The 20736-nt window shown below is 41.6% G+C and overlaps 2 protein-coding genes across 22 annotated transcripts; both read left to right on the forward strand.

The window, feature by feature from the left end:
• LOC110259534 (collagen alpha-5(VI) chain-like) lies at positions 613-3018 on the forward strand. Its single transcript, XM_021084967.1, has 2 exons — positions 613-1670; positions 2836-3018. Exon 1 carries the CDS (start codon positions 731-733, stop codon positions 1649-1651), a length of 921 nt encoding a protein of 306 aa, XP_020940626.1. The 5' UTR covers positions 613-730; the 3' UTR covers positions 1652-1670; positions 2836-3018.
• On the forward strand, positions 11322-19530 carry LOC110259535 (acrosin inhibitor 1-like). 21 transcript variants are annotated; one of them, XM_021084971.1, is made up of 7 exons: positions 11322-11732; positions 11863-12032; positions 12426-12514; positions 13937-13985; positions 15154-15260; positions 15842-15947; positions 16534-16879. In XM_021084971.1, the coding sequence occupies exons 3-7, from the start codon at positions 12465-12467 to the stop codon at positions 16537-16539; spliced, it is 318 nt and encodes a 105-aa protein (XP_020940630.1). In that variant the 5' UTR covers positions 11322-11732; positions 11863-12032; positions 12426-12464; the 3' UTR covers positions 16540-16879. The 21 variants fall into 21 exon arrangements, 9 of the variants coding, with proteins under 9 accessions (XP_020940630.1, XP_020940632.1, XP_020940631.1 ...); XM_021084973.1 differs by having other exon boundaries at positions 11863-11980; positions 12438-12514; XM_021084972.1 differs by having other exon boundaries at positions 11863-11966; positions 12438-12514.

Genomic DNA, 20736 nt, shown 5'->3' on the forward strand with positions numbered 1-20736 from the left:
TGGGTGATGGTTCTGTGATGTGCTAAAGTTCACAACAGGCATTGAATCAAGTCTGTTTGGTTAATCAGTAAAACCCTGAAAGGAGTTTAGGGTAATATGAAGGCCTAGTTCAAATAATTTACACTCAGTTAGAAATGGGGCAAGATGGCTTCACCGTGGTTTTTTGTTTGTTTTTTGAAACCATGTAATACAGTCAAGAAAAAAATAATACAGACTGAAAATAAACATGTTATGAGAAGTAAAGAGAAGAATTTGTCTTAAGGTATGGTTAAAAAAAAAAAAATCAGAGGTGGAGTTCCCATTCTGGCTCAATGGGTTCAACAATCCCTGGTCTTGCTCAGTGGGTTAAGGATTCAATGTTGCTGCAAGCTGCAGTCACTGATGTGGCTCAGATCTGGTGTTGTGGCTGTGGCATGGGCTGGCAGCTACAGCTCTGATTCAGCCCCTCGTCTGGGAACTTCCATATGCTGCAGGTATGGCTTTAAAAAGAAAAAAAAAAAATCAGAGGCATTAAATACATACTATACCTTGGGATGAATGCTATTGATTTTAAATTCTTGAAGGTAAATAACTTTATTTTGTGCTTATGGTATCATTCCAGTATCTTCAACCCAGCCTTTGAAAACAAGTATTTTTAAACTAGAAGAGGGTCCAGAACCCCCACTTATTCCAGAGGGAAAAAATGAAGCCAATCATCAAGAAGGACAAATAGAATTTAATAGGCAAAGAGATGGCAATACCCAAGGACAACCAAGGGCATTTAGTCTGCAAGAACAACCAGGATATTCTAACCAGCCAAGGAAACCAAGGAATTTTAATCAGCAAGGGAAGCCAGGAGTTTTCAATCAGCCTGGGAGTCTGCAAGGAAGTTCAGGACAATCTGACCAAAAAGGGAATCAAGAAGCTTGTAATGAGCAAGGAAAACCAGGTTGTTCTGGCCAGCAAGGAAAGCCAGGATCATCTAATGAGGGAGGGAAGCCAGGGTCATCTAATGAGCACGGGAAGCCAGGATCTTCTGGCCAGCAAGGAAAACCAGGGTCATCTAACCAGCAAGGGAAGCCAGGGTCATCTAATGAGCAAGGGAAGCCAGGGTCATCTAATGAGCAAGGGAAGCCAGGATCTTCTAACCAGCAAGGGAAGCCAGGGTCATCTAATGAGCACGGGAAGCCAGGATCTTCTGGCCAGCAAGGAAAACCAGTATCTTCTAACCAGCAAGGGAAGCCAGGGTCATCTAATGAGCAAGGGAAGCCAGGGTCATCTAATGAGCAAGGGAAGCCAGGATCTTCTAACCAGCAAGGGAAGCCAGGGTCATCTAATGAGCAAGGGAAGCCAGGATCTTCTGGCCAGCGAGGGAAACCAGGATCTTCTAACCAGCAAGGAAAACCAGTATCGTCTAACCAGCAAGGGAAACCGGGGTCATCTAATGAACAAGGGAAGCCAGGATCTTCTAACCAGCAAGGGAAGCCAGGATCTTCTGGCCAGCAAGGGAAGCCAGGATCTTCTGGCCAGCAAGGGAAGCCAGGATCTTCTGGCCAGCAAGGGAAACCAGGGTCAGCTAGCCAAAAAGGAGAGCCAGGATTGTCCAGCCACCAAGGAAAAGCAAGGTCCTTTTACAATCAAGAAGAAAAAATGGAGGCAACTCTTTGAATGACAGTTTAATGGAGATTCAGGTTGGTGTTAATTTCGCTGCTCTTCGTCAACTTACCATTCTGTTTTCCAAGACTTGAAAGAGTTAACAGAATACAGTATGTTAGCAATACACTCTTTGTGATGACACCATTTTAACAAAATGAGAGGTAACCTATTTTCATACACACCTATGGTCCTTATTGAATGTTGTGGTGCTCCATTCTTAGTCATTCCCTTTTACTATTTTCCACTCAAGCCTTTCTACCCGTCCTGGAGTAGCTCACACCCTCATTAACTGAAACTTCATCCCCCACCAAATTTAACTTTCATGCCCGTTTTCATTGCATCCGTAACATACAAACCACTCAAGTAGTATTTCTAAGTCAACAAGTCTGATCTGATATCATTTCCCTGATGAAAATTCTTCAGTGGCGCCACGCTACCTAGAAGATAAAATCCAAACTCCTGAGCATGGCATTTAAGATTTTTCATGATTGGCCCCCATGTCCATGATTAGACATGATTGGATAATCCATATCACTCTTGCCCATACGTCATCCACACTGTACAGAATCCTCTGGTTTTCCACTAATGTATTCCTAACAGTAATGATATCCTTTATCATAGAATGTACCTCACTGCTTTGTAATTGACTATGTATTCAATCAGCACGAACTCCTTAAACAAAGTGCCGTTTCTTTTCAATCCTGCATCCCCAGACCCTAGAACATGACAGGCATCTAATAGGTTCTTTCGATCTGTTTGTCAGATGAGAGAATAAATGCCTGATATTTGAGCGTCGTCACTGCAACAGGAGCACATCCATGATTCCTGCATTCACTTCAGAGTTCTGCCGTGCTTTGCGTGTCCTTGCCGATCGATGTCCCTCCCAACTGCCAGATTCCTAATTCCATTTAGCAGTGACTCTGGACACTCCACTGAGTAGATCCAAAAATGTTCTCTAGAACACTTCTTCCGTCTCACTATTTTAATGGAAACTTCTTTTTTTTTTTAACCTCCTAACTTGTCACTCCTCAACACCCCTGTAGACAAAGTGCTGAGATTCTTAGAGCAGTTGGTGTGAAGCAGACCAGCCAGAGCCAAGGCCTATTCTTGCCCATGAGATTTTTAAATAATCGCCATTGTCACTCTACAGTGGTGCCCCAATTACATGGTCCTTGATTTCTCTCATTATCTTGTTTTCAGGTCGAGTAATGGAAAACTGAGCCTGAACCACGAGGGGCAATGTTAAGCATCCACAGCAACCAAACTACCTGGAACCTTAGAATCCACTTCCCATTCTCTTTAAACAATGGGTTTCCCTGGGAGTTCCACTGAGGTCCGCCTGAGTCATACAGATATGATGGATCCTACATTCTTTACTAGTTTTTTTCCCACTGCAAATAAAGTCAATTCCAGAATTGATTCCAATTTGGGGGACTGTTCATTTTCTAGACTTTCCCAAACCCTGCATCTATCTATTCCAAAGTGCCAAAATGGCTAATACTTCAGGACCAATAACTTCAGCAGCAAATTGTAAATCCCAGTAAGTATAAGAATCTTAGGATTGCATATAAAAAATAAAGACAGCCCACTTTAAAAATACTGATGCTGTAGGTCTTTGATAGAGTTAAAGAAACAGCAGCTTAAAAAAAAAACCACTTGAATGGATCAATGAATGCAGCAAAGTAACAGGATACAAGATTAACTTTCAGAAATTGGTTATGTTTCTGTATGCTAACAATGAAATATTAGAAAAGTAATATAAAAATACAATGCCATTTAAAATTACACCCTCAAAAATAAAATACCTAGGAATAAACCTGACCAAGGAGATGAAAGAATTACATGCTGAGAACTATAAAACATTAATCAAGGAAATTAAAGAGGATTCAAAGAAATGGAAAGATATTCCATGCTCCTGGATTGGAAGAATTAATATTAAAATGGTCATACTACCCTAAGCAATCTACAGATTTAGTGTGATCCCTATCAAATTACCCATGGATTCCTCAGAGAACTAGAACCAACAACCGCAAAATGTATATGGAACTGTAAAAGACCCAGAACTGCCAAAGCAATCCTAAGAACAAAAACCAAGCAGCAGGCATAACTCTCCCAGACTTCAGATATTATTACAAAGCTACAGTCATCAAGATAGTGTGGTACTGGTACAAAAACAGACATAGAGACCAAATGGAACAGAATAGAGAACTTAGAAATAAACCCAAACACCAATGGTCAATTAATCTTTGACAAAGGAGGCAAGAATATAAAATGGGGAAAAGACAGTCTCTTCAGCAAGTGGTGCTGGAAAACTGGACAGCTGCATGTCAATCAATGAAACGAGAACACACCTTCACGCCATGCACAAAAATAAACTCAAAATGGCTTAAAGACTTAAACATAAGACAAAACACCATCAAACTCCTAGAGCATAATACAGGCAATACATTCTGGGACATCAACTGTACAAAGTTTTCTTAAGTCAGTCTCCCAAAGCAATAGAAATAAAAACAAAAAATAAATCATTGGGACCTAATCAAACTTACAAACTTTTGCACAGACAAGGAAACCATTAAAAAAAAAAACAAAAAAATACAACCTATGGAATAGGAGAAAATAGTTGCAAGTGATGCAGCTGACAAGGGCTTAATCCCCCAAATATACAAACAACTCACACAATTCAGCCGCAAAAAAAAATAAAACAAACAACCCAATTGAAAAATGGGCAGAAGACCTAAATAGACATTTCTCCAAAGAAGACACATGGATGGCAAACAGGCACATGAAAAAATGCTCAACATCATTAATTATCATAGAAGTGCAAATCAAAACTACAATGAGGTACCACCTTGATAAGTCCACAAATAGCAAATGCTGGAGAGGGTGTAGAGAAAAGGGAGCCCTCCTGCACTGTTGGGAATAGAAATTGGTACAACCACTATGGAAAACAATATGGAGGTACCTCAGAAAACCAAATGTAGAACCACCATATCATCCAGCAATCCAACTCTTGACCATTTATCAGGACAAAACTTTCCTTGAAAAAGACACATGCACCCCAATGTTCACTGAAGCCAAATCACAATAGCCAAGACATGGAAACAACCTGAATATCCATCAACAGATGAATGGATTAAGAAGATGTGGTACATATACACAATGCAATACTACTCAGGCATAAAAAGAACAAAATAATGTCATTTGCCTTAACGTGAATGGAACTAGAGACCCTCATACTAAGTGAAGTCAGAAACAGAAAGACAAATACCATATGATATCTCTTACATCTGGAATCTAATATATGGCACAAATGAACCTTTCTACAGAACAGAAACAAACTCATGGACATGGAGAACAGACTTGTGGCTGCCAAGGAGGAGAGGGAGAGAGTGGGATGGACTGGGAGTTTGGGGTTAGTAGATGCAAAGGATTTCATCTGGAGGGGATAAGCCGTGAGGTCCTGCTGTAGAGCACGGGGAACCCGACCCAATCCCTTGTGATGGAGCATGATGGAGTGTATATATATATACACACACATACTCTTTTTTATGTAAAACTTTTCATATATATATATAACTGGGTCAATTTGCTGTACAGCAAAAACTGACAGAATACCTTATATCGACTATAATACAATTTTGTTAAAAATTAAAAAATCCTTAATTAGAAAAATGGGCAGAGGTTCTGAATAGTCATTCTTCCATATAAGACATATAGATGCTCAGGAGGCACATGACAAGGTGCCACCACCACTCCTCATCAGGAAAATGCAGATCAAAAGCACAGCGAGATACCACCTGACACCTGTCAGCATGGCAATTATCCAAAAGGCAACAAATAGCAAGTGCTGACATGAATGTGGAGAAAAAGGAACACCTGCTCACTGTTGGTGGGGGTGAACTCAAGCAGCCACTATGGAAATCAGTATGGACGTCCCTTGAAAAATTAAAACCCAGGGTATCATAGGACCCAACTTCACTTCTGGGTATTTATCCAAAGAAAATGAAAACACTTCTTTGAAAAGCTATATACATCTCCATGTTTCTGCAGCATTGTTTACAATAGCCAAAAAAGTAGAAACAACCTGTCCCTCCATGAAAGAACGGATAAAGAAAATGTTATACACACACACACACACGTATGTATATATATATATATATATATACACACACATATATCCATATCTGCGTATTAATATATGGGTGTATACATACATGTGCACACACATATGTGTGTATATACACACACACGACAGAATATTATTCAGCCATAAAAAAGAATGAAATCTTGCCATTTGCAGCAATGGACTGTGACAGCAGTATGCTAAGTGACTTAAGACAGAACATGATACATAGTTCATGATCTCACTTATGAGATGAGATACTGAGTCTAAAACAAAAACCAAAAAAAAACAAACCCAGCTCATAGATATAAAGAGAACATACTCTAGGTTGCCTGAGGCAAAGGGCGGGTGGAAGGTGGGTGAAATGGGTGAAAATTTTACAAAAAGACAACGTTTCAGTTTAGTGATTATGACTATTTCAGACAAAAATAATGGTATTGATTTTCAAATGAGAGAAATAGCAGTTTTAGCCAAGGGTCCTCTTAGATAAGACATAGTCCCGGATTAGAGAAACGCATCTAGCTGCCTCGACTCCAGACCCCTCCTGGCTCACTCCTGAGTGGTGCTGTCTTCCCTGCTGCACCACTACTTCCTGATTAATTCCCCCCAAGAGGGCTGAAATGAGGCATGCTGGGAAAATCCGAAACACTGGAAAGGATCTCTTTGTGATCCTTTGTTCCACGTGAGCTCGAGCGCTGCTGTCTCGAGGAGTCTCCGTCCCCTGAGCCCCACCTGAGCATTACCTTCTGCAGGATCAGTTCAACCAGCAGAAGCCTCATTTTTCACAGCTGCTTAATAAGAGCAATCTGGAGGAATAAAGAGACAGCCTTCGTACGAGACCTAGAGTCATGGCTCAGCGAAGGAAGAAGTGAATGAACCAGCCTCACAAAAGAGCACCAGGGCAGAAAGACACAGGGCATGGGGAAAGGGACGAAACTAGCAAGCACGTCATTGTCATGTACAGGAGGAAGGGAATAAAAATTCCCAGGTAAGGAGAGAGCAGGAGCTCATGTTTTGAACCATAAAGAGCATGAGAAAATAGTAAGTATTTTCTGGGATGTGACAGGGCTTGTGGAAGTGCTGGCAACTTTGGATCAGGGCCAGTTGTACATCCAATTTCAAGGATATTCCAAAAATTTCAACTTCTTTCTGAGCGTGAGTCAAGAGAGTACATTTCCATTCATAAGTACGTTTATGTTAGATCCACCCATGTAACATTCTAGGTTCATAATATTTAAAAAAAATAATAAAGTCTTTTGCCTGGAGTGACACGGAAAAAGTCCAGCTTGTATTGTGAATAAAGCTTGCTGCTGAAAAGTTTATGTTTCCATTAAATATAAAAACCCTGGTTTAGAGCAGGAGAAAATGGCTGGAATGGGGTTCCAGAGCGAATTCTAAGTCTTTCATTCTGTTACCCACCCCCGCCCCAGCTGTGGTTGCAAATTCACCTTGGATCCTTTAAAACACCAGTGGCGGGGGTCTTGGTGGAACCCGGGAAGGCGCCCAGGTGCGCGCTGCTCTACAGCTCCCCAGGTGCCTGGCATGCCCACCACGTCTCTAAACTACTGAGGTTCCAGATGTTCCGTGTTTGGAGGCCTTGACAGTTTTGGGGGGCACTCATTAGCTGTTGTGTAGACTGTCCCTCAACTGAGATTTGTGTGATAGTTTTCTCATGATTTAGCTTGGGATTAGGGATTGCTTGTGAAAACAAAAATTTTGAGCTGGCTTTACAACGCTGACCAGGTAATTCACTACCCTGAGCCTTAATTTCTTTATCTGTGAAATACAAACAGCTGTTTCAGAGCTTCGGTTTTTTTGGCTTTTTTGGGGGGGTTGAGGGGAAAAGCCTTTTTTTTTTAAATCGAAGTACAGTTGATGTACAATACAATATTATATAAGTTACGCAGTGATTCACGATTTTTAAAGGTTATATTCCATTTATAGTTAATATAAAATATGGGCTGTGCTCCTGTATTGTATAATGCATTCTTGTAGCTTATTTTATACACAATCATTTGCATCTCTTAATCCCCTACCCCTCTATTTCGCTACCTCCCTCCCCTCTCCCCACTGGTAACCACAGTTTGTTCTCTATAACCGAGAGTGCGTTTATTTTTTGTTATATTCACCAGTTCTGTTTTTACATTCCATACACAAGTGATAGCATACAGCATCTGTCTCTGTCTGACTTCTTTCACTCAGCATAATGCCCTCCACGTCCATCCATGTTGTTGTAAACGGCAAAATGTCATACTTTTTTTTTTTTTTTTGGCTGACTAATGCTCCATTATATACACACAAACATGCATATAAACAGGACTGGGGGAATACAGACCTCACTCTTAAAGGGAGCACACAGAATCTCACAGGCTCTGGGCCCCAGGAGGAGAGCAGGAATTTGATGGGAGCCTGGGACAGACCTACCTGCTGGTCTTGGAGAGTCTCCCCGAGAGGCGGAGGGCCGGCCGAGGAGCTGCAGCTCATCCCAGTGGAGAGACACTGGCAGCGGCCATTCTCAGGAGCTGCGGTCCCGGCGGACCCTGGAGAAACCCCTTTAGCTCATTAGTGCCCACACCTGGCCCCATGCAGCAGCCTGGATGCACCTGTGCTGGGGTGCCTCAGGCCAAGCACTAATTGGGAAGAGATGCAGTCCCCTCCATGAGCAGACAGGCTGCCTAAAGACCACCTGAGCCCACAGCAGCCTCTGGCCTCAGCCCTGCCCACCAGAAGCCCAGGAGCTGCCTCCGGCCAGCAGTGCGTAGGCAGCATGCCCAGAATTCCCCTGGGCCCCGGCCCTGCCCTCCAGGAAGCCTGGGGACCAGCCTCATCCACCAGGCAGCAGAATCAGAATCAAACCCCCTACGATCTCATAGCCTACAGATCCTGCCTGCCCACAGTGGGTCAGACCAGCCGCCCGCCCTGCCCACTAGCAGGCCAGCACCAGCGTCAGGACAGGCTGGACCCTATACCCAACCGTGTCAGAAACCAGCCCCCTACCACCAGTGATATGTATGATAAGTACCACCCATAAAGTTTCCTGACAGGAGTTCCTATTGGGGCGCAGCGGAAACGAATCCGACTAGGAACCATGAGGTTGCAGGTTCGATCCCTAGCCCACTCAGTGGGTTAAAGCTCCAGCATTGTCATGAGCTGCTGTGGTGTAGGTCACAGACGCAGCTCAGATCCCAAGTTGCTGTGGCTGTGGTGTAGGCTGGCAGCTCTAGCTCCAATTCGACCCCTAGCCTGAGAACCTCCCTATACCCCACGGCTGCAGCCTTAAAAAGCAAGAAATAAAATAAAAATTAATGAATTAATTAAACCTGAGCCACAGCTGTGATACCACCAGATCCTTAACCTGACGCACCACCAGAGATCTCCTGAGTTTTCTTTTTAAAATCACTCCTTCCCTGACCCCAAACAGCTATACAAAATACAGCTTTTGTTAACTTTTTTGGTCCAATGTCTATTTCCTTTTTTAATAGAGAAATTTATTTTTATTTGGAGTTATTATCTATGTCCTCTTGACATTTTTTTTCCTTCTACTTAAACTTTTAAACCTTTTTTTTAGCCTCGATTTTCTCTACTCGCCAGTAATACTGAATTTATAATATCTCAGAATAAGTCTTTAAATGTCTCTATTTTAGAGGCTTTGCTCTCGCTCTATACTCTGCTTCTAATGATCTCATCCAGGAGAGCAGATCTTTCAAGCACCACCCATACCAAGAACACGCATACATTTTTTTTTTACCTCCTACATTTTTATCTGCACCCAGAATCTTTAAACATATTCGCTGACCTAGGATATGTGGGCTTGGCTGCCTCAAGTTTCAAATGTCATTTTGAATCTTCAAATTCAAAATGTGGAAACTTAACGAATATCCTTCTCCACCACGATGTGTGCTTCACTCACGGGGTTTCCAATTCAGCGGGTGGTTCAGCCACACCCCGGATGGCGTAAATCAGAAACTCTGAACCTCCTTGATGCACCCTCTGGTCCAACTCACCAACAGTGTGCTGATTCATTTATTCTCTCAATCTTCACGATTTATCAAATAGCTCCGGACACTCTGTTCTCTTAGAGCACCGCAATAATCCCTACATTCATCCAGCCATGGTTTTCAATCCCACGGTGTTCTCGGCGCTATAACCAGAGAACTGTTTTTCACTGGCCGATCTTATAGCATCACATCTTTGCTTAAAACACTCCTAATGCATCTGGGGCTCATGGCAAATGACTACAGCCCTTTTAAGAGCTTTCAGCTTCTGCATGTCTTGCTCTTCTTTACGGCCTCCCTGCACTTGTTTCATACGTCCTTTATTTTCTCTTCCTGGCTTTGGCATTTCTTTATTTACATGGCATACTGCTTACCAACCCTGGGCAGAGAAGCCTCCTGACTGCTGACCTCTAAAATCCTTCAGAGTCGGGCCCATTCGGGCTGGGAAAGGACTCCTCTGATGGTTGCCCTGTCTCGTGAGTTTCCTGACAGCTTTCCAAATCCAGCTTACAGTTCCGGGCGGTCTGGGCTCCTCCATCCAAGCCCGCGTCCCTCAGCCCTTCCCTCCGAAGGGGTTTGTGACCTCAGCTCCTGACAGCCTTCTGGTCCCTCTCCCCTTCCCACCGCCCACTCCAGGCTGCAGGCATTTCCTCTTACAAAATCTTTGCACTTTTAACGTGTAAGTTGCTTCTGCTGCGTAGAGACCTCAGAATAACACAGTCTCTTTGGCCTTTCTCTCTTAGGTCTGGTCTGAAGACTAAGTAGCCAGGCACTCATTTAATACAGAATTTAAGACCTCGCCCCACGCGATAACAACCTCACTCTCATGAACCTTCTTTTATTTTATTTTTTCTGGTTTATTGAGATATAATTGACATGTGATATTGCGTAAGGTTAAGGCATACAATGCGATGGCTGAATGTACATACAAGCTGAGAAACGATTAGCACAGTCAGTGGCTCTCTCCTCTTCCTCGAGGCGGGGACCCACAGCTGACTGCCTGCCCCTGTACTTATCTGGGAGATTTGCAAACATACCATGGGCCAGACCTCATGTATCAACAATTGATTCACAGCTTTGGTGCTGAGAACCAACCGTGACAAAAGGTCTGCAGCTGATACCAATTCCCGATAGGGAATTTGTCCTCTAGTTTTATAAGATGTTCCCATCGAGAGAAACTGCTTAAAAAAATACAGGAGAACCCTCTCCTAGGTCCGACTACGGTATGTAAATCTACAATTATCACAATGTAAAAAGTTTACATGTAAACTTACAGGAGAATTGAAATTTACCACAAATCTCCAATTGAGTCTACTGTGCTCTAGCACACCGAAATTCTGAGGGTCTAAGCATGTGTTTGGAGTTCACGGAGTTCCCACTGGGGCTCAGCAGGATAAGAACCTGACTAGTATGCATGAAGATGTGGGTTCGATCCTTGGCCTCACTCGGTGGGTTAAGGGCCTGGCGTTGCTGCAAGCTGCGGCTTAGGTGGTAGATGCGGCTGGGATCTGGTGTGGCTGTGGCAGGGGCATAGGCCTGCAGCTGCGGCTCCAACTGAATCCTTAGCCTGGGAACTTTCATATGCTGCACCTGTAGCCATAAAAAGGAAAAAAAAATAATAATAATTACAGTTCACAAAACTGCTGGCTTTGATTCTCTTGTCCCTTCCAACTCAGTAGCCTGGAAACCTCCCAGAGCTCTATCTTAAGATCTGTGCTTTTCTGTGGCACTTTCTCCCCTCCTCATTGTTCTGGGTTCATTAGATAAAATTGTCCCAAACTCCTGATGAGAGATGATCTATTGTGAGATAGCTTTGTGAGGCAGAACACAGGAAACCTCAGGGTCTTATCTCCTGTGAGCCGTCTGTTTTTCCCCAACAGCCCAATAAAGGAGACTCCTCAGCTGGCGGGGAGTGGTTGGGAAGGCAGACACGGTCCCCAGACCCCTGACCCCACCCTCCACGGCCCTCTCTGTCGCAGGTAGGTCAGGTCGGGATGCTATGGTGTGTCACGTTGCTGCGAAGACTGCTCCCAGTCAGTCCTTCTTGAAATAAATGTTTCTATTTTTTTGAGGAAAAATTGATATTCCAAAGTGCCTATTTCTTTACAGGCAGCTGCGTTTCTTGTGGGCTGAGCCAGGGCTGGGAGGGTGAACAGTTCCTTCTCAGATGGGCAAAGAGGACTTGTCCTGATGGCTCTCTCAATCTCTGCAAGGTCTCTGTTCACATGTATGTCCTGCTGAGTCGTAGTTCGGAGGAAGAGAAAAATAGTCCATTACAGGTGGGGATCTGGAGTTTCTGGTGTGGCGCAGTGGAAACAAATCCAACTAGAAACCACGAGGTTGCAGGTTCGATCCCTGGCCTAACTCAGTGGGTTAAGGATCCAGCATTGCTGTGAGCTGTGGTATAGGTCACAGACATGACTTGGATCTGGCATTGCTGTGGCTCTGGCGTAGGCTGGCAGCTGTAGCTCTGATTCGACCCCTAGCCTCAGGTGCGGCCCTAAAAAACCAAAAAAAAAAAAAAAAAAAAAAAAAAAAAGAGAGAGAGAGACAGAGAAAGAAAACCATTGGGAATCTAATGGAGTTGGGGTTGGAAGGGTTCCTTAACCAGGAGAAACTGTCATCTGGAGGTGGGGAATTTGTCCCTGTATCGTGTGTGATAACCTTGTCAGTTTCCTCCGCAGACGTCGTAAAATGTCTCTCTCCTCATCATGGATCAAAGCTGTTTTCATCATTTCCTTGGCAGGACCTCTTCATTCTGGTGAGTAGATTTTCATCTGCAGTGAAACATGTTACATATCTTAGAAAGTGCAGGAAAAAGTTCTGTAATCCAGGAATGGAGGAGCTTGTGTTTTATTGGGTTTGTAAACTTTAAATTGATCAAGTGGAAAACGGGCCCGTTTGTTACAAATGCCTTTTAAAAACTGCATCAGTGAGTCACTTTTTCTCATTTCCCATTTTGGAACAAGTCGTGGGTAGAATGAGCTGTAGAGCTTTGCTATTTTTTCATCTATGACTAAAGAACAATAAGTGTTTTGGTTTTTGGGTTTTTTTTTGTTTTTTTGTTTGTTTGTTTGTTTGTTTGTTTAGTGGTCAGATTGTTAAATGCGAACTGTGAGAAGGAATGATTTTTTTCTAGGTCTGGTATTTCTTGATATTCTGTTTCCCCCACCCCATGGCTGTACCCAGGGCACATGGAAGTTCCTGCCCCAGGGATTGAATCCAAGATACGGCTGCAACCAACCACATCAACACTAGATCCTTTAACCCATTGTGCTGGGCCAGGGATTGAACCAATAATTTGATTTTTTTTTTTTCCTTTTTAGGGTTTCACCCACAGCATATGGCTAGGGGTCAAAATGGAGTGACAGCCACCGGCCTACACCACAGCCACAGCAATGCCAGATCTGAGCCATGTCTGTGACCTACACCACAGCTCACGGCAACACCGGATCCTTAACCCCCTGAGCAAGGCCAGGGATTGAACCAGTGTCCTCAGATATCCTCATGGATACTAGTCGTATTTGTTACCCCAGAGCCACAACGGGAACTCCCAAGTGTTTTAATCACTCACTCTGAGGCCCCTGAGATAAGCTTTTATTTAAGGCGAGAACACAGTGACACCTGGCTAAGTTAGTTTTTTTGGAGCTCAAGGTATTTCAGAATAAGGCATCTGTGAGGTGTTAGATAGACACACAAGTTAGATCCCAGTTCTAATTAATTAAGTTCTGAATGATTTCTTCATATTTAAGTGATATGCTGTAAAGCATTATCTTATCTGTCTAGAGTGTCTCATCAGCAAAACTGGGAATAAAGACAATGCCACCTTCAAAGAACAATGTTAGGGTTTTGAAAATACAGAAAACTAATTCTCACAGAGTTAGAATAATTGCTAATGTGAAAATACTTCAAAATTTGATATTTTTTGTGAATTTTTTGTTTTGCTAATGACGTGAACATCTTGCCCCATTTCTTGCTGGGTCTTGAGTAAGCAACTGGCATAGATTTATGCTCTCAAGGAGTATGGTTCCTGTTTCCTAAAGACGGTTTTTCTCCCCTTCCTCCTCTTCTTCCTCCTTTTCCTCCCTCCCCTCCTTCTTATTTCTCTCACTCCTCCTCTCCTTCTTCCTCTCTCTCTTCTTCTCCCCCGCCCTTCATCATTTTTAACTTTTGCCCCCCATAGGCTGGCTGCAGAAAACTCTTTTGCACCTGCATCTCTTTTCCTATTTCTGGTGAGTTAATACTGGTGGAGGTTGAAAAAGATGAACACTGAACTTTTCTACATTATAAATTGTAATAGCAAAATTCATCAAAAATGTGCATCAGAAAGGCCTTTCAAAAAGTAAGAAGAGAGTGTTAGTATTACACTGAAGTCAAAGATAGAAACAGCCATATAAAGCCATGTGTCATTATCTAGACAACATAAAAATGTGCATATCCCTTTACATAAAAATGTAATTCATGGGCATAAATGTCACGTCATATGAGCATCTGAGAAAGGTCGGATGGTTTTTAGAGTAGAAGCATTCATCTTAGCAAAACGAAGGAAAAAAGAATCAATTAAATACACATTGAAGGGTGAATAATAAAATGACAATTTCCATATATCCACATAGTGTAACATTACATAAAGGTTAAAAATTAAACTACAGCTCTAAATATCTGAATAAACCTAGTCTCAAGTTTAAAAAGCACATGATGTAAGCAGTACTGTTTGTCAATTTTCAATCCTGTCAACACTAAAAAAAATTGCATTTGTATCTGTATATATGTACCTATGTGCAGGCAGGCGGAGACTTAGTGAAATTATCAAGAGAGACAGGGAATGAAGAATTTAAAAATTTGATTTCATGATTGCTTCTTGAGTTTAGAAGGAGAAAGATATGAAGGGATGTGAAGTTGGTGTCACTAAATTACAAAAAATACATTCAGCCACTTCTATGACCTCTTTAAAAAAAAATAGCAGGTTTACAAAAATGTTAGTAATATTTTATTTTTAAGTGTGATATATGGCAGTTTTATAAGTTTACTGTTATAGATGTTCATTTTTAAAAATATGAATAAGGGAGTTCCTGTCTTGGCACAGCAGAAACAAATCTGACTAGGAACCATGAGGTTGTGGGTTTGATTCCTGACCTCGCTCAGTGGGTTAAGGATCTGGCATTGCCGTGAGCTGTGGTGTAGGTTGCAGATGCAGCTTGGATCCTATGTTGCTGTGGCTGTGGTGTAGGCTGGCAGCTGTAGCTCCAATTTGACCCCTAGCCTGAGAACTTCCCTATGCTGCAGGTGTGGCCCTAAAAAGCAAAATAATAATAATAATAATAATAATAATAATAATAAAATAAAATTTTACTGAGACTTTCATTCCCTGATAAATTTTATGTTGTCTATATTTAACAGCTAAACTGTAAACAACATACAGCAGGTTGCACTGGAGAATATGATCCAGTTTGTGCAAGCAATGCAAAAACTTATGACAACGAATGTATTTTCTGCAACGAAGATATGTAAGCACACAATAGTAAATATTCAGTCTTGATAACCGAGGCATAACATACATAGAAAAATAACTAAAATCCCTGTAAAAAAAAATTAGGGGTCACTCTTGTTTCTTTCCCTGAAGTTCTTATATCTGAAAGTAATTTTGTATTCGAACTTTCATTATAACTTTACTTGATACTGTGAAAATATATAAATCAATTAATTTAACTTACTCATGAGTTACTAATATCAGACTAGCAATTAATACGATGTCATTTCAAAGCCCAGATGCAGAATGATAGCTCTGTGGTGGTCGTGGAATTGAACCTGGCCGACTTGTAGCTGAAGGGAGCGTCATTGTTCAAGCACCAGACTGATCATGGGACTCTAAATCCCCCCCAATACACCCACTCACGCTAGAAAGGGACTTTTCTCAAGGGCCACTTGGTCTTCAAAACGCTGACGGCCTCTAAATCCTCCTTGGAGAGCAGGGCATTCTTAGAGCACCCCTATCTAATCTCCTTTCCTGCCTCCTCCCCCCTGAAGGAATTTGCAGTCTAAAGGTTCAGCCAGCCTTCTCCCCGGCCCACTCTGTTTTCTCTTACAGGTGTTTCTGCTCACAAAAAAATCTTTGCACATTTAATGCCTTAAATCGGCACCCGTTGTTGACGGACCACTGGAACAATGGCCAATCTCTCCTCCTTCTGATCTGGGTGGGTCCCAAGGCTGAGTCAGGACTGAGCACATAGGGAGAGTCAAGTGGCCCTGGGTGTGTGCTAGGCCCTGGGAGCAGAGTCCAGCTGCTTCTGGGAGTGGAACACAGCCTCCCCATCCTGGTGCATCTTCAAATCCTCCTCGTCGAAAAGATTTTCAATGTCTGTTTAACATCCAGACTCTATTCTGCATGCATATTATCTACATTTTTGTGCATGGTCCATTTAGAGCAATGCATATAATTTCTCAGTGCTACCATCCTGGGAGTGTAAAATATTTCCTTTTTAAATAAAATTTTTGTTTCGTAATAATTTTAGATTTACGGAAAATTGTCAAATGTAGTACCAAGTTTGTGTATCCTTTATCTAGTTTCTCGCAAGGTTAATACCTTATAGAAACTTGGCACACCTGTCAAAACTAAGAAATTAACATTGGTCTATCACTATGAACTAACCTACAGAATTTGCTTGGAGTTCACCAGTTTTTCCACTGATGTCCTTTTTAATATTTTTTAAAAAATATAACGGACTTTATTTCTTCCTTGAAACTCTTTAATGTTTTTTCTCTGTCTCTCTTTCCCTCTAGGAATAATGATGTCAAAATTGATTTTGAACATTTTAGTGCCTGTTAAATATTGATGAAGCCGTATATCAATATGACTTTTATTGGAATCCCATTTTGTGGTACATTCTGCAGATAATCAGAACCTTAAATTCATAGATGACCAAGTGAAGCCTATGGAATGAAGCTAGGCTTTAGAGCATTTAAAATTTTTTCAACTTTAAGTCCCTGTGATTTCAGGATTTTGATTCTCTGTGTTCAGTGACAGTTTGAAAAACAAATGTCTTAATTGCATGTTTGGTAACATAAAATCTGGCATAATTTAAAATAATAAATCTCTCAGTCATTAAAATGTTAAATGATGTTAGCATTATTAAAATACCCTTTCTTGGATCCATGGGTTAAGACATATATATATTTTTGGCAACTATATTCAAAGCAGTATTTTCAACGGTGAACAAGTAATACATTATTTGGTGTTTAACAAAAGTACAGAAATACTTGGGTTCCTTTCGGTCCTCGAGAATCAAATTCTCCATGAAAGGGGTCTAGGAAATTGAAATCAAATTCTCAAATTCTTGTCAGAATCTTATTCAGTAGCCATTGGCTTTACCTTTTGTCCAGTAATGAAAATAAGAAGCTAAGGATGTAACAATACTTAAAACTTGCCATTTGGCTAAGAAATGGCAGTCTTGACTGAAATGTGTTATTTTATTGCTTTTTAAACATCTTTGTTTTGGCATTTACATACCCAAAACATAACCACTTTTAGATATTATACAATGATTATTGTAAACATACAGAGATAAACAACCACCACAATAACGCAGCTTTAGAGCATGTACATGATCCAGTGAGAAGGTCCCTCATATTTTATGTCTTTTGTGTGTGTGTGTCTTTAGATCCACGGCATATGGAGGTTCCCAGACTAGGGGTCTGATTGGAGTTGTAGCCACCAGCCTGCACCACAGCCACAGCAATGCAGGACCCAAGCCGTGCCTGGGACCTACACCACAGCTCACGGCAATGCTGGATCCTTAACCCACTGAGCGAGGCCAGGGGTTGAACCCACAACCTCATGGTTCCTAGTCGGATTCACGTTTCTGTTGCACCACAGTGGGAACTCCAGGTCTCTCATATTTTAGATATCACTTTCACTTCCAACCCTCAGCACCAGGCAACCACCAAACTACTTTGTATTAGATGGCTTTGTCTTTTCTGGACATCTCATACAAATATACTGAAATTTTATGTTTTCCTTTGTGTCTGCTTCTTTCCCTTCTTTCACTTTGCATGATGTATGTCCTGAAAAGATGAAACCTACAAAGATTCTTCATCTGTCAAAATCATTTGAACAATTAGATTCAACAAATAGAGGCCATGAGAGGCAGGCTTCGTAGTAACAAGAAGTGAAGTGAGCCCTGTTTGCTGTGAGATGATGTCACTGGCTTTTTTCCGTCATTTTCAGACTCTGGCAGGGAAGTAAAACCCGTCAGGGTGAAGAGCAGCTGGGATACAGTCCGTCCTGCTGACGGGGATTCTAGCTGGTGGGGAACCATTGCCACTGGATGGGAGTTGCCCCTCCTGAGATCCTGGGAACTCACGGTTAGGCCTTCGAGGCCCCGTAAGCCGCAGATGTCAAGGCAGGACCTAATGTATGTCTTCTCTTGCTTATTCCAGATACAGGTATATATAGCAAGACATTGTAAGTAAGAGAAAGATAGAAAATGAATGAATACTTACATTGTGATCAAATGAGTGCATGGAAATCAAGCCTAATTAAAAGTTAAGTGAGTAACAGAACTTCTGAAGTTCAGTTCAAAGTGCAAGGTTTAAAATGCAGTCCTGCCTTATACTTTCACCCTCTGTCCAATCACTTTGTTTTTCCTGGGTGGCTTGTGCTTATAAATGAATAAAAAAGTGGAGAAAAGCTAAAAGAAATGTGCCACGCAGATAGAAATGAAAATATATCTTTCTAATGAATATATCACATATCTTAGAGTCATGAACGTAAAAGCCAAAAATGCCTTGATGTGAAAACATTTATTTACTACTACTGTTGTTAACAGCTTAATTAAATTTCATTAATTTTAGTTACTCTTCACTTCTAATTCATTTCAGTGAATCTGTATGCTATGCTGATAGATGAGAGTGATTATAAAGAGAGCCTCACAACTAAATTCTTTAGACATGGTGATCCCGTTACATTGATAGAGCATTTGTGCCTAAAATCCTTACGTGAGTTTGAGTTAATGCCAGTAGTGATTAGCTTAACGTTTATAAATGAAGCATTAATATTGAAGATAAGCATTAGCATGAAGTATACAAACTTGGCTTCTTACACAACCTCAGTATAAAAACACGTGTTGCTGTAGGTGTTGCCGTCTGATGCACAGACAGGAAAGCGTTCATTGGTGCAACCGGTCATTGTATTTTCAACCTGTCAGAGTCAGGCTGCAGAAGTCAGAGACGTCTTAAAATGGTAACAATAATAACCATATGAATAGCAGCTTCCACACACTATGAGCATGACACTTGGTTCTTTCTTGATGTAATATTTGAATATTCAATTTGAGTTCTAATTTAAAGACTGTAATTTTAATATCAGAACACTCCCAGGCACATAGAAAGTGCTCTATGAGTATCCTGAATGAATAAATAAGAACTAGACGATAAATTCTATTCATATCTCTTTGTTTTCTTTTCCCCTATCCTCTTCTGAGCTACCACCTCCTTTTATAGGATAATTGCAGTCTTTGTCTAAGTGGTCTGATTGCAGCCACTTTTTTTCCCTGCTCCAAATGCCTGCTTTATTATTTTTTCAATTTAATTTTTATTTTATATTGGAGTGTAGTTGTAGTGTTAGTTTCGGGTGTACAGCAAAATGCTTCAGTTATACATCCATGTGTCCATGCTTTTTCAGAGGCTCTTCCCATGTGTTATGACGGAATGTTGAGGAGAGTCCCCCGCGCTGCACACTAGGGCCTAGGGCCATGTTGATTACCTGTTTTACATATTAAAAGCTCGCCCTAGAGTTCCCGTCGTGGCGCAGTGGTTAACGAATCCGACTAGGAACCATGAGGTTGCAGGTTCAATCCCTGCCCTTGCTCAGTGGGTTAATGATCCCGCGTTGCCGTGAGCTGTGGTGTAGGTTGCAGACGCGGCTCGGATCCTGCGTTGCTGTGCCTCTGGCGTAGGCCGGTGCCTACAGCTCCGATTCAACCCCTAGCCTGGGAACCTCCATATGCCGCGGGAGTGGCCCAAAGAAATAGCAAAAAGACAAAAAAAAAAAAAAAAAAAAAAGCTCGCCCTGTGTTACATCAGATCTCTAGTACTTAATTCATCTTATAACTAGAAGTGTGTACCCTTTAATGGACTTCCCAGTCGCTAGCAACCACCATTCTTCTATTTCTTTTGCGTTCAACTTTTTTAGAATCCACATATAAATGGTATCGAAAAGTATGTTTCCCTGTGTCTGACTTATTTCACTTAGTATAACGCCCTCAAGATCTGTCCTTGTTGTATCGAATAGCGAGTAACAGGATTTCCTTTTTTTTTAAAGCTGAGTAATATTCAAATATGTATATTTATATAAATTCATTATATATTCAATATATTCATATATATTGTTTCCAGATCTCGGGTATTGTGAAAAATGCTGCATTAAGGGAGTTCAGATATATCTTTAAGATGCTGATTTAATTTCCCTTGGTATATACCCACGATTTGGGATGGCTGACTTATATGGTGGTTCTATTTTTAATATTTTGAGGAACCTCCATACTGTTTTGCATGGTGGCTGCTCCAATTTACATTCCTACCGACAGTGAACAAGGGTTCCCTTTCTTCCACATCCTGGCCAACACTTGTTACCTTGTGTATTTTCCTGACAGCTGTTCTAACAGGGGTGAGGCAACATCTGTGTTTTTTATTTGCATTTCTCTGATGACTGATGTGGGCATCTTTTCATGTACCATTGGTCGTTTGTGCCGTCTTTGGAAAGATGTCTATTCAGCTTCCTCCACCCATGTGTTAATCAGGTTGGTTTCTGTTTTGGTTTTGGTTATTGAGTTGTATGATTTATATATATTTTGGATACTTACCCCTTATCAGATATATGGTTTGCAAATATTTTCCCCTCTTATACAGGCCACATCTTCAGTTTGTGGGTTTTCAGTTTATGTTCGCAAGGGCCCCCCTTGGAACCTGGGCTCTCGGTGCTGCTTG

This window comes from Sus scrofa, chromosome 2 (assembly GCF_000003025.6).
Source record: "Sus scrofa isolate TJ Tabasco breed Duroc chromosome 2, Sscrofa11.1, whole genome shotgun sequence".
NCBI classification, from domain to species: Eukaryota; Metazoa; Chordata; class Mammalia; order Artiodactyla; family Suidae; genus Sus; species Sus scrofa.